Below are 14,332 nucleotides of genomic sequence, written 5' to 3' on the forward strand. Positions count from 1 at the left end.
ACACAGCAGTGTGTCTGGCATCTGCAACTGCACCCATAGATGCTGCTCTTTGTTACAAGGCAACAGAATTATCTATGTACCTGATGAAAGAAGGTCTTTCATTGCTGAAGCACTGAAAACAGAACTCACTTCTCAGGGGAAATACTGTTCCAGCAACTCCACTAAGGAACACAAGCCAGTTCCTAACAGTTCCAACACATGATCCTGTGTAAAGCATTCCGCTCTTCAGGTTGGCAGGAAAGCTTCCAGATGTTTCCCAAAGCAGACAGTCCTGCAGTCTTCTCACACTATTTTACATCAAAGTATCTTAAAACAAAGCACCTTCACAATGTCAGTAAATGCACCAATAAATAACAGAACTCAGAAAGCTACAACTCGTGACCACATACCACTTCTTCACTGGGTGACAAAGTAGCAGAGGAGTTAACAGAATTCATCTTTAAACAGCACATGAACACAGTTCCACATACAGTGTTAGGAACTACCCCTGTACTCCCCCAGAACATCCACACTGGTCATATTTAATGGCATTACACACAGGTTACTTGATATTAAAAAACCCTACTGATATTTATATACATGTACTTGAAACAGAAGAGGAGAATCCTCGTGTAGCATTTTAGTGCTTATTTCTCAGTAGAAAAAGCCCTCTTCATCAGTGGTGGGGGTGCTTTTCCAACATCAAACATCATCTCCAGTGGAGGATTACTCAGACAGCACCAGTCAGGTATGCGCCCCGTCTGGCTGTAATATTCTCTGGACACAGACCTGCTCCCAAGAATGTCCTGAAGTGCTCCAAAAATGGCTCCTATGTTAACGACCAAAAAAATATACATATATAGTTCTGCATTAAAAAGGAATGAAAGGATTGAGGTACTTTCATTGTTAGTAGCCTTGTTTGACCTGAACTGCTCCCATTTAGACTCCATGGAAGTAACTAAAATGAAAAGAATCACTACATCACAGCTGATAACAAAAGCTGCCCAGCTGACCTCTTTCTCACAAAGAACCTTTCCTACAAGATTATAGGTTACACTTCAAACAAACCATCATTACCAGGAAATTCCCTCTCCCGCAGACAGGTGTAACACAACAGTCGTAAGAAGGTCACCAAGCTGAGGGGATTCAGATCACAGCAGCTAGACCAGCAACCAGTGAGAGTAAATATCAGCAAACTTGGTGCACATAAGTTGTTCTGATTGCTAATCAGAAAATGAGGCTCCATGAGTTCTGTAAATAAACTTTGATAAACATATTTCAAAAGCAGATAAAATAAAATCCAAGTTAGTTCCTCAAACAACGCCAATCAGAAGTTTAGAAAAGCAGGAGCACCGTTTCAATAAGAAAATTTTCCCAAAAGAGGCACTACCAATGTAAAGCCGTTTTTGACCATACTTCTTTCCCTACCTTGTCAGTAGTGCATCTAAAACCAATTGTGGAATTGAAGTACTGGTTCCTGGTACTTTGGGATAGCACAGGGAGGGAACAGTCTCCAGCCTGCCCTTAGCTAGCAGCTCCCCAGCCACTAATTAAACTTCTTTCAAACAAGCAGGTTGCTGTACACCCAGCAGGTCTCTGCTCCCCCTCGTTCCTTTACTGCTGCCACCACATGGCAGGAGCGACAAACTGCACTTGCTCCCCCACTGCTGTTTCAAATTGCAAGTCACTTGCTTCAAGTTCCCAAAGCCTGCAGTGCCAACCTGCACTGCACCCCAAAAGGCAGGTGCAGCCTGCAGTGCTTCTTCCAGGAGGACTTAACTCCACAGACATCAGGTGCAGCTCACTTCCAACAGTTTGGCTATGCTTTACTGCCACTTATTCATCACAAACCCCACTTGCAAGGTCTGTTTTGCCACTTTGGACCTGTGCTCCAAAAACTGTTCCCATTCTTACCTCCCAGCCACGCCACGTAGTTGGGTTTGGCAGGTGGAGCGTGAACTCTGAAGGTTTTAGTCGCAAGCACTTCTCTGTATTTTGGTTTCTCTACCAGGTACCTGATTTCAGCCATCAGTCTGTGGAGGAATCCCGGCAACATGGCAGTGCCACCCATAACCACCAAGTTCTCTGCCAACTGCTTCCTGGTGTCTATGGGACACTAATAAGAAAGGGAATTGAAAAGAAAAAACACACTTCAATGGCAGTTGCACACAGATGCTTTCAAAGGCCTCTCAGAAATGCAGTCAGACATTCTGTGCACTTCAACTACTTGTTTCAGCCAAGGAGGAGAAAACATCTACATCATTTTCTACCCACACTTCACCAGAAAACCAGGCTGAAGGAACTGCCCAGTTGGGGCTGTCATGAGCACACTGAGTCACTGTAAATCCTTTTAGCCGAGTCTGGCCAAGGCAAAAGATGGCTGGGGTATCAGTGCCATGAATTCCCATCACTTCTGGGAGAGGAAATGCCAAACCTCTCAGAGGAGGAAAGCTGTGAAATATGACCTCAACTTTCTTTTAGCTGCACATGGGAGAAAGGTGTTAAGAGAAGTCTCAGAGGCAGAACAGGTTTCTGCTACAGCTTTACCTGGGCTTCAGGTTCTAAGTAGAAGACACAAAGGCATGACAAAACCAAGCTTTCTCAGTTTTACCTCTCACAAAGAGATCTGCACTACCACTTGGAAAACAAACGTTAACTTCCAAATTACTGTAGTTCTCTTGTCCAGCAGAAGTAGCCACATGCTATTTAACATTTGTGAGTTTAACACTGGTCTTTGCTGGAGAGAGATGAGGGGTCCAGGAACAGGTCTGAGTTTGTTTTCATAAGGAACTCTAACTGAAATGATTGCCTTGTCATCTAAGTCTGTTGTTCTCCAATAAGTCACAATGCAGAAAGCTAACTTCGATGGCATTATTAACTAGAGGATCTCAACTAGAACTCCTACATACATACAGACACAAACACAACACCATATAATTAAAATTTTCATTTATTGTGGATTTTTTAAACACGTTTTCATAATTTTTGCCTAAGAAACCTTTCCATAATATTTCTAAAATATCACCAGGAATAAAAGTGTCCCAACTACTTTCATGTATCTTAGGCCTTTCACTGAGGAGAGAGCACTGCACTGCTTCTTTTCTTGAAAGAAAACTGTCCCAAAAAAACTGTAATGTACCAGAGTACAAAAACAACCACAGAGGGAATGAGACTCAGTGACTCACGACCCCACAGGAATTCATTACAGCACAACATGATTCCTCAGGTTGTGCTCTGACTGCAACCTGTAGTCAGGGGGATGACACTGCAAGTACCATTTATAAGAGTGGATTCTGAGGCTAGAGGTGTGCAAGCTCTTGCTTATATTATGAAGATACCTGAATGAGTGAATCTAAGATCAAAGTGGCAACAGATGTCTCTTCATTATCCTGTTCAAACAGTATTTCCGCAACTGAGTCTCTGTTGAAAAACACAAGAGAGGAGCGTTAGCTCATAGTAGCACTGCTGCTCACTAACAGCAGGGCTAGAAACAACCACAGACTTTTTGCTGACAGCACATCATTTCTGTCACACAGTTCATACAGCAGGAGGTGCCAAAGCCTCACTCACTCCACCACGTCTCACTACCATTTACTCATTCTCTATCTGTCCTCCCCCATCACTCTGATCCATTGGCTCTCATCTTCAATTGCGAGCTCTCTGGGGAAGCAGAAAGCTTTTAGCACGTTTGCACTGCACCCAGCACAAAGGCTCAGGTTAAGAGACAAAAACGCAACTGTTTCAGTGCAGTTCAGCTGTATGAAAACCTACATGCTGTTGAAAAGATATCCTGCTAAGGACAAACACTGCACTACAGTATTCCTCACCGGATGGAGCCAACTACATGGAGAATCTTTTCACCATCTAAAGGATAGTCCACATCTGGAGGTGGTGAAGGACGCTAGAAATAAAAATATGTGATGTTTTCAAGGTAAGAATGGTCATGGCCACTTCAGAAGAGATCAGAGGGACTTTCATTCTCCACTCACCTCAGCACTGCCATCAATGTTGAACTTGGCTGCTTGGATTTTCAGTCCACATTGGAGATCACTCACAAAACAAGTGCGAACTTCATAAAACAAAGGGACAGAAGAGAGAATTCACTGAATCAACAGTACAGACAATTTTGTTTCATTTACAGAACACATTCTAGAAAGAAAAAAAAAACAAGAAAAACTAACAAAAAAATAACAAGTTTCCATACCTCAGCTGAGCTGAGATGTACCCAGGTCCTAAGTTTAAATGAAGCTGACACTACACCTAGGCAAGATTACTTTCTCAAAAAAAGTCAAGTACAATATAAAGACAGACAGATTATTCACTGTGCCTCTGGTTACCACGAGGTGGCATGGGCTGAACTCAGCTGTTCAACACACCACACCAGGTCCTGCACCACAGCTTTCCACAAGACACTGATCCTTTTTAAACAATCCCACATCAATATAAAAGCAATCCTAATTTCAACCCTAATATTTCACATCTGATCACAAGAGGCTGTCTCAAAACCAATCAGACAACTGTCTTCCAGAAAGACAGTCCAGGAATTAGAAAGCAATTTCCATTTACAAAAGGATCACTAGCATTCAAGGTATTTTGCACTTGACCAATGGATTCTTCCTAGCCTGGTCCAGAAGACATATACCACATATATACACTAACATGGGCCATTACCTACAATTCTATGAATGTTCTTATATAATGTAGAATCACAATAAACATTACATAGGAGATCATTTCAGTTCTGCCCAAACATAAACCCTATGTTTCTCTGGTGTAAAGTAACCCTTGGGTTCAGCTTGACCACCAAGTTAACCTAAAGTGCTGATGGTAGGCTAGATCTGACAGCATAATGCTCCTACTGCATTAGGCTACCTAAATAAGAACTCTCTCTTAGCAGCACAAAGACGACACCTAAATGAGAACCTAATGATGTTTGGTGTTTGCCTTTAGAGGGGAAAAACATTGCAAGTGCTTCCGGTAGACACAAAATACAATAAACCTAATGTGATAAACAACTAAACAGACAGTAGTCAACACTGGATATCACACTCTCCTCTACTACACAATTTAATGAATTAATAGCAGAAAGTTTTACCTTTTATATCCTCAACTATGTCTTCAGGAACAGAGCCTGCAACAGCAACAACAAAAATCACTGAGAACAAGAGCTTGGAAAGCAAAAAGAGAACTGGAAAAAATCAAATTAATTTTGAATTCCAATTAGGACACTTAAGGTTTCACTTCAACTGAGGCCTGGAAAGATTTCTAAGATGAAGAGAACAGAAAGTTTGTCTTCTCTCAGAAGACAATGAAACCTTCCTACAGACATTTCATCTGAGCTGCCATTCCAACTTTGTTACAAGAGGCTGACCTGTAGCAATATACTTTAGTATGGAGACAGAAATCACGAGAGAAGACCACGTAAGATGTGATGAATACATTACTATTCCTATTACACTGCAGCAAGCAGCCCTTACCCATTACAGACGGAAGGCTTTGTCCTTTGGCTAATCCTGTATCAACTGTGCACTGCTCCAACAGCCGATATTCCAGCTCCCTGAAACAGGGCAAATTAAGACAGGTAAAGACAGCTATTAACACGTGGTTACTCCCCATATTATCCTCATCATGCAGTATTCACTCACTCCAGCTACATTCTTTTAGATCTAGGCTGAAGGAGATCACATTGCCATAAGCCAGGACGTGTAGCTGCAAACTTACTTGTGGATGGCTTTTCCTCCCAAAGGAAGAGAACCCCAGCAGCTCAGAATTGGAGTTCCCTCATAAATCTACACGAAGATCAGGAAATCCTCTTTTTCTGACGGAGTTCCCAGCCTGCTGGAACTGAACGCTGTTTCTCATCAACATTTCCCTGCATTTGCTATCCTTCTTCAAAACTAATTACTACTGTACAAATGATGGAGTTACAAATCAACCTTGGAGCCCCATAACATCTTTCCCAAGCTTTAGAGGACACAGACTGAACACGGCAGCTGTGAGGAGATTCCCCAAGTAATGACATCTTATAAACAAAAGCTGGATCAGCTGATCCATTCACACTTGTTTTTTTGCCTACAACATTTGCTTTCAGCTTTCCTGCTGAAAGCTTTCATTCTGTATTAGGAAAGGATACAGGCAGCACCAAGCTTTCTTTATATCCGCAGTCTAGCACCATGGCAGAGTTGATCCCAAGTGTCAGAAGAGACATGAGATGGCTTGGAGCAAACAAAACAGAAGGTACCTGGAAGGGAAACGAGAAGGCAATTGACAGAAGAGGAAAGAAAAAAAAAAAAAAACAAATACCCAAGGCACTCTCAGTATTCAAAATCTGAACAACTGCCTCTTGAGGTATCCATTTTTAATTTAGTTTTTATGAAAGTCTAGTAATTAATAAAACAGGATACTGAAATTTGTTATTACTTTTCTGAAATCTACAATTTTAAAATTGATCTTGTTTATGGTACTTTCAAGGCACTTCAAATGTAATTAATGGGAGAACAGACTCATACTGAAAGCATTCATTATGGAATATTGTCCGTGTATTAAGATGTCACTCTCATTCACTGCATAAGACAAAAATATCAGCCAGAGAATTAACCTCACTTCAGTACTAACTAGTTTCTTAACATATTACAGAGTTTCCCCAAAACATGACTGTCCAAGTCACCAGACACTTCTGACATCCAATTCCATATGGGAGTACTTTATCAAAGAAATTTTTATCAAAGACATTTTTTTCCCCCCTATGAAGAGATCAGTGGTCAGGGAGCAAAAAAAAAACCCACACAAATCTTTCAGTGATTTCAAGTCATGTGAAATTTTATCCATAGTGAGAAAAAATTAGACAGAATGTTAAGATTGTTAAATTGGGTTGTGAAAACATAGCTGAGCAGCACTGCAGACAAACTAATGTCCCCACTTTACAGAACAACTCCAATCTTGGTTCTACCTGAATCAAAAAAATTACAGAATCACCTTCCAAAGCATTTGGTTGTAGAATGAACCAAGAGTTAGATTTGGACTTTTCTTACAGCAATCAAAAACTGATTAAGCAGAAGAAATAATGAATTCCAGGTAAGTTCTTATTTCCTGAATGAGTACAGCCAGAGGTGAGATCGTGTGCTAGATGAAGATATTGACTCTGATAAAAATCATGACATTTGCTGATAGAGAACAAGAAACATATAAGTATAAATTCTGGCTTCAGGCAGTACTCAGTGGGGACTATTGGATCTGTCTGGAACAGCATGATGTGCCTTTCAGATTCTTAACGAGAACTGTTTTGTGGCAAAAGAGGTGCTTCAGTCTGATCTCCCAGCCTCACCTCCCCAAACGACCACCTCCACATTTTTATCTTTATGCATCTCACACTTCAGGACAAGGGGAAGTAGTCTTAATCAGGAAGAGGGTGGATTTAGATGAGATGTCAGGAAAAAGTCCTTTTCTGTGATGGAGACACACTGGAACAGGTTGCTCAGTGAGGTTATCAATGCCCCTCCCTGGCATTCAAGGCCAGGCTGGAAGGGGCTGTAAGCAACCTGCTCTAGAGGGAGGTGTCCCTGCTATAGCAGGGGGTTGGAACTGAATCATCTTGAAGGTCCCTTCCAACCCAAACCATTCTGTGATTCTTCTGCCATTATTTTCACTCCTTTGTCCATACCATCACTACAGTTCCTACCACTAAGTGCTATGCTCAGCACATACAATAGTTACATAAAACATGCACCTCAAAATGCTTGAAAAGGACTCTGGCAAGAGTGTCTCTGAAGTGTGAAGGGCAGAGGACAGATTCTATGATCACAACACGACGGTCTCTGGGATTCACCAGAAGATGTCTAAAAATTAAAAAAGACAGACATCTCATCAAACAGAACTGCTGAGTTTATGTACGTATGACAACACCTATCCTCATCTGATGTCCCGTTCTACCTACAAATCCCAATGCTTTGCATTTACATAGCATCTTTAAGAGCTACCTCAAGGTCGTCTGCTCAAATTCAAACACTAAAACCCAACGTTCCTCACTGAAAGTAAGGAAACTGAGCTGCAGAAGACAAGCTAAGGAGCTCTCTGCTGGTAGTGTGGGGTTCTGAACGTCATGCATTACTAAACCAACATAAAGAAATGCACCGTGGGAATGCGGAGCGGTCATTATTGGCTTGTGCAGTGCCATACAGTGCCACACATGGAGGAGCAAGGACACAAGTGTCCTGATTTCAGTTACAAGTCAATGACAAAGGACACAAAGTACCACCCACATCTGATGATCTTAAGTACAGAACATTGCAAGCAATGATTTTTAGTGCATAAATGAAAGACCGGAAATAAAGAGGAAATCGTCCACTTCATCTTAATTATTCCTTAACAGCACTAGAAATACAACAAGAAGTTTTATTGAGATAGAAACATCCTATGCTTTAAGACTCCATCTCCTACACCATGACACATGGCAATGAGTCCTGCACTGAAGTTCAGCCCACAATGAGCTTCAGCCCCACCAAAATCAGTGCAAGTCCTCAGGTACTGACCTTCCCCCTCCTACATCCTTTAGGATTCCTACACTTAAAAGGCAACTTAGCAAATACCTTTTATTTTAGTGAGCAACTAATGCTATAGGACTCTAACATTGCAATATAATCTAAAACTCAGCACCACTGAGTTCCTCCAGCACATATACAGCCAGGCAGACACCTGCAAAATCAAGTTTTTCCCAACTAGAAAGCAGTCTCTACTGACACTTCTATGCCTCTTGATGCATTCCAAAAAATGAGCTGCAGAAGGCCTGCATGACTAACATCCAACAATCTCTTACCTGAAATATAACATATGAATGAATTCCTCCAGATGCGAATATAGCTCTTCTGCACTGATATTGTACTGAACAACAGTGATTGGCTGCAAAGAAAAGATATCCATCAACAGCAGACATATTAGACATTGATCATGTATCACCAGAGTACATATAATCTGCTACATAAAAGGAAGTCGTCTTCTGCCCGTTTTCCTGTTATATACCTGATGTTCCCCAAAAACTCATCTTGTAAATAAATCACAGAATTTACTTCATGCTAATTTTTCACACAACTAATTTAACATTAGTTTTCCAAAGCTGCAATTCTCTACTTTTAAAAAAGCCGACTGCCTATCTACTTTCAGTATTTAGCAGCAGATGTTGTAATACCATGAAGAACAGCCAATGACAAAAATCTGACAATTCCCTCTATAACACAACGTACCAAACACTGTAAAGGTGAAATGGTTTACCTTAGGGACATCAGGTTTCTTTATTTTACTAGGAATAATGCATCTAGGTTCTGTTTCACCTGCAAAACCACACCTAAAAGCAAACAATGAAAAAAATCTTATCAGTGGTAATCACTGTTTATCATATATGCCTGAGCATCAGAGAATGACAGAATCACTGAGGTTGGAAAAGACTGACAGGATCACTCAGTCCAACCATCCACCCATCACCAACAGTTCTCACTAAACTATGTCCCTCAAGACAATGGTCAAATGTTCACTGAACACCTCCAGGGTCAGCGACTCCACCACCCCCCTGAGCAGCCCATTCCAATGCCTGAATCAAGGAGTAATCAATCACTAAAATTTCACAGAATCACTGAGGTTGAAGAAGTCCTTCAAGACCACCCAGTCCAGCCATCCACTTATAACCAATAGTACTCACTAGACCATGTCCCTCAACACAAAAATCCAAACATTCCTTGAACACCTCCAGAGTCAATGACTCCACCACCTCCCTGGGCAGCCCATTCCACTGCCTGACCACTCTTTCAGAAAAGTAGTATTTCCTAACATCCAGCCTGACGTTAGCCATTCCCTCTAGTTCTACCAGTTACACAAGTATTTGTACAACTAATAAGAGATATCCTGCATATGACTTTTCTATCAGACTAACCAAGACACATTTTCTATCTCTTATTGACTCCCTCTCAGCTGCATTAGGCAGAATAGGTTTACTTCACCTCTGAAAGTACAATCTTTGACTGGCGATCATCTACCACCAGCCTTCCTTACTGCCTACTAAATTCCCCACACAAATAACTTCCTCCGTTTCCACATCCCCCTCATTTTCATTAAAGCTCTCAGTACTCACAGGCACCATTCATTCACACCCTGCTTACATCCTCATTTTCTGTGAGGTGCATTTACAAGAAACAAGAGACAGCCTCCATGATTGCCGTCACAGAATCACACCAAAAGGCCAGGGTCGGAAGGGACCTCAAAGATCATCAAGCTCCAACCCCCCTGCCACAGGCAGGGCCACCAACCTCCACATTTCATACCAGACCAGGCTGCCCAGGGCTCCATCCAACCCAGCCTTGAGCACCTCCAGGGATTGATGGGGCATCCACAGCCTCTCTGGGCAGCTGTTCCAGCACCTCATCATTCTCATAGCAAAGAACTCGGAAGTTCTGGAAGGTCCTGCGCTCCATTTCACTGCTGACCAACAATAAACATCTCTCCTGAGATAACTTCAAAAGAAACTTCCAAAAACAGACAAACATCAGAATATAAGTGTTTAATTTTGGTCCCTGAAGGAATTCTCCAGTCCCAGGGCATGCAAGCAGCTGCATCTACCTGCCACTCTGATCACTTCTGAGCAATTCACCACAGGTGCAGAACTTCGACAAGGACACCTACACCCGACGGCAGGCAGCGGCACGGGGTGCCCGAGGTGAGGCTGGATGCGGCCCTGGGCAGCCCGATGGAGCTGCGGGGCGCCCGCTCAGCGCAGGGGAGTCGGACTGGACGGCCCTCAGAGCAGAACCTCAGAAGATCCCAACATCGAAGACGGGGAAGCACGCGAGGCCCGGCGAGGCCAGCCGCCGCAGGGAGCCGAAGCCAAGCCCGCACTCACTTGGTGAAGGCCTCGCCCAGGTCGAGCACCACGGCGGTCTTCTCCCCGCCGCTTCCCAGGCCCTCGTACAGCGGCATCGCGGCTCCTCCAGGCCCCAACGGCTCCGTACGGACGGAGCCGCGCCTTCCCCCCTGAGGGCCTTCCTTCTCGCGGCTCGTTAAGCCGCCCGTGGTTCCCGATCGTTTCTCGCCGCCTCCCGCTCCGATCCCCGCGCACAGCCCGCTGTTTGAAGCGGTTTTTCCTTCAGCTCCGCTCCGGCGTTGGCCGTGCTCGGCTATGGCGGCGGGCGGTGTGAGCGCGGCACGGGGAAGGCGGCGGGTAGCGTGAGAGGAGGTTGAGGACCCTGAGTTCCTAGCCGACTTCTTCCTTATGTCTGATTTAAATCTCTTCTCTTTCTGGTGCAAACCGTTCCCCTTTGTCCTGACCCTGCTAAACAACCTGTCCACCTCTTGCTTTCCTTTAGACACTGAAAATAAGGAATTACATGAGGAAAATGTGCCTCATGAAATCTGTCACAGAGTGTTGGTATCAAATAAGTGCATGGGACCCATTTCATTTTCAGAAAACAAAACAGTGCAAAAGCTATTAACTGGTAGGCTGGGTGTAGACATTTGCTCACACCAGATAGACAAGCCAACAAGACTGAAATGCATGCAGTATGCAGTGAGTCAGGGCTCTAAATGACCTGAGCCTACTTAGGCTGTTGTCACAGTTAACTCAAGGCACACCCTGATGTTGGTGTGATCCAAACTTAAAACCCAAACTATGGGAGCAGCTGTTAGCAGTTCCTAAATATTAAGTTTCTCGTCTACTTTTGAGATTTGTCCCATATGCACAATTTCTATTTAAGATGTGTGAAGATGGAGGCGTGCAGTGAACGCTAAAAGGCTGTGAGGTGAGACACCGAAAGCTGCTGCCACCCATCTGCTCTGTTGCCCAAGCAAACCCTGCACTACCCATCATTGTAGAAGTGGCTCAGTGTATCCATTTGTTCTTTGCTCCTGTCCCTTCAGGCCTTCCTAATTGTCTCTGAATCTCAAAGTGGGGTCAAAAACATAAAGCTATGGAGAAGGACTGGAAAGCTGAGGAGCTGAAGTCCTTGCAGCATCCTAGCAGGGCTCTGTATATGGAGGAATTCAGGTAGTGTAACGGGAGTGCAGAAAAAGTATGAAGTAGGAAACCCTATAATGACAAAGCCTGAGAAGACACCTCACAAAGCACTTATATCCATCATAGAACCCTTACAGCTTTCCTACAAATTTGGTCCCATAATTCAGTATAAACCCCTACACATCTCATATCAGCCACTACATCACCTGCTGCTTCTTGGAAGGGGAAATGAGAAGAAAACAAGCTTGTAGCAGTGTGAGATGCAGGAACAGAGAAGAGATCAGCGAGCAAGCAGTGGGCTCTTGGCGTAGGAGTAAGCATCACCAAGGCAGCAGAGGAAGATGCCAACACATAGAAAAATAAACAAACAAAAGCCTGTAGCAATTAAATGCTCCAATATGGAGTTGAAATTCTTAGATGTTTTTCATTATTATATTTTATGATCAGTATCTTATGCTCCTCCAGAATATGGAAATAAAGCTGAACTTTAAATATACGCAAGCAAACATGCCTGGAAGTATGTTTAAGTGTCATTCTCACAACAGAACCTTAGCTTGGCTGTGTTAGAGCAATACCCTACTGCAACAAGAACTCACGTAGGATTAGACCTGACTGAACTGGTCATTATGTATAATATCCTTTTCTCTAGGCTTTCCTAATGGAAAATGATCCCCGAATTCACCAGTTCATAGTGGATTAACATTTTTTGTTTTTTGTTTCCAAAATTGTTTCCAAAAGAGCAGTGATGCAGCGGCAGAGGCTACCCAACGTGATGGTAGAGTCACTGTCCCTGCAGGCACACAAGAACAGTGGAGATGGGTCACTGAGGTACATAGAGGAGGTGGGCTGGGGGAATCCAGAAGGCCTTTTTCAGACTTGATGGATCTGTGTTTCTCTGATTAACATAAAATAGAAGCATGATGTTTTTGCAACCTTTTCCAACCCCAGTTCTCACCTGTTTATGATGTACTACTATGAGTAATGTGATGGAAAGCACAGAAATAACAGCAGAGCAGCAAGGTCCTAGGCTTAAAGCAAGTGGGGATTTGCTCAAATGCAAACAGGCGTAGGCACAAAAAAACAAATAAAAGAAACTGCCTACCTTCATAAAGCCTCAAGTAGACAGGAATCTCCAGCAAGATAACCTCACCTCCACTGCCAACCCTTAAATGATGACTGGGAATAGGTGGAGTCAGGACCCACTCCTTCCGGTCACTCAGGTACATTGCATGCACCTGAACTCCCCTGGCACAGCCCTACCTTCCCCCGCCCCAGATGCTCAATCACTGTTTCAGGCTATAACCTAGCATTTCTGCTACACTGTGTCATATATTTGCAACACTTTTTTGTTCTAAATTCAATCTTTTATGTAAAAAGAAAGCAACTTCGACAAAAGTCACAGACCCTACTTGAAATATACAGCCCATTGTTTCTTCTTCAACATGTTATCACTGGATTAGGAAAGATCAGAGCTTGCTGCTAATCACATCATTGTCTCTATAGTCCGTTGGAAATCTTTCCTTAAATTACATTAATCAATCACAGTTAACATGAGTTCTGAAACACAAGCTGCAGCTTAGAAGTGGCTTAATGTAATGGACAGTCTTTCTAGAACCTAACAGTTACTGATAATAGAAGGCAGAGAGCTTAGAAGTGTGCCAATGTTTCATAACAAAATCCATCCACACCGTGCTGGCTTCATCACGGAAGCTGCTTGCATAATGCAAAAAGCACTTGTGCCATCCTGAGTGTGTGACTGTTGAAAGAACAGATGGTGATGCTAACCCATAAGAATCTGAGTATAAATACATTCAAGATAACAATACAAATGAAGATAATGATTCACAGTCTAAGGAGATGGTAGGACAATGAAGGCGGCTACAAAGCAGAAGGTTGAGAGGAGTACAGCAGGGGATCTCCCTAAGACAGTGAGACAGTGCAGCCTGTTCCTGTAACTTGTGGAAATAGTGGTATCCTTTATAAGCAAGGAAGAGGTTGCATAAATATACAGAAATGCCTGGGAATGAACTGTAGCCCAATGGAATCATTAAAAATTCTCCTATTTATATTAAATTGTTTGGACACTTCTTTTGGCTAATGCAGTCCTTTTCATTTTTCATTTTCATTTAGTGAGGCATTGGCACAGGTTGCCCAGAGAAGCGGTGGGTGCCCCATCCCTGCAGACACCCAAGGTCAAGGGATGGGCTCTAAGCACCTGATGGAGCTGTGGGTATTGCTGTTCACTGCATGGGGGTTGGACCAGATGGCCTTTAAGGTTTCCTTCCAATTCCAGTTATTCTATGACTTCTTTTTAGACTCCAATGATGTTCAAGCCATTGGTAGAAATAGTCATTCTGAGTA

General features: G+C 43.1%; 1 protein-coding gene across 1 annotated transcript; it reads right to left on the reverse strand.

The window, feature by feature from the left end:
- Positions 1-373: 373 nt before the first annotated feature.
- Positions 374-7,823, reverse strand: LOC100547680 (actin-related protein 10). Its single transcript, XM_010712088.4, has 10 exons — positions 7,706-7,823; positions 6,113-6,220; positions 5,701-5,768; positions 5,457-5,536; positions 5,075-5,110; positions 3,969-4,048; positions 3,807-3,880; positions 3,318-3,399; positions 1,894-2,095; positions 374-808 (listed from the first exon to the last, which is right to left on the reverse strand). The coding sequence occupies exons 2-10, from the start codon at positions 6,185-6,187 to the stop codon at positions 627-629; spliced, it is 879 nt and encodes a 292-aa protein (XP_010710390.2). The 5' UTR covers positions 6,188-6,220; positions 7,706-7,823; the 3' UTR covers positions 374-626.
- Positions 7,824-14,332: the final 6,509 nt, after the last annotated feature.

This window comes from Meleagris gallopavo, chromosome 5 (assembly GCF_905368555.1).
Source record: "Meleagris gallopavo chromosome 5, MGAL_WU_HG_1.1, whole genome shotgun sequence".
Lineage (NCBI taxonomy): Eukaryota > Metazoa > Chordata > Aves > Galliformes > Phasianidae > Meleagris > Meleagris gallopavo.

Bases quoted from the DNA above. Each gene is read 5' to 3' on its own strand.
- LOC100547680 (XM_010712088.4), bottom strand. From the start codon at position 6,187: ATGTCTCTTCTGACACTTGGGATCAACTCTGCCATGGTGCTAGACTGC. The intron at 4,049-5,074 runs GTAAAACTTTCT...TGTTTTATGAAG, and splicing joins CATAGTTGAGGATATAAAAG to TTCGCACTTGTTTTGTGAGT. The intron at 3,881-3,968 runs GTGAGTGGAGAA...TTTTATTTCTAG, and splicing joins ACATTGATGGCAGTGCTGAG to CGTCCTTCACCACCTCCAGA.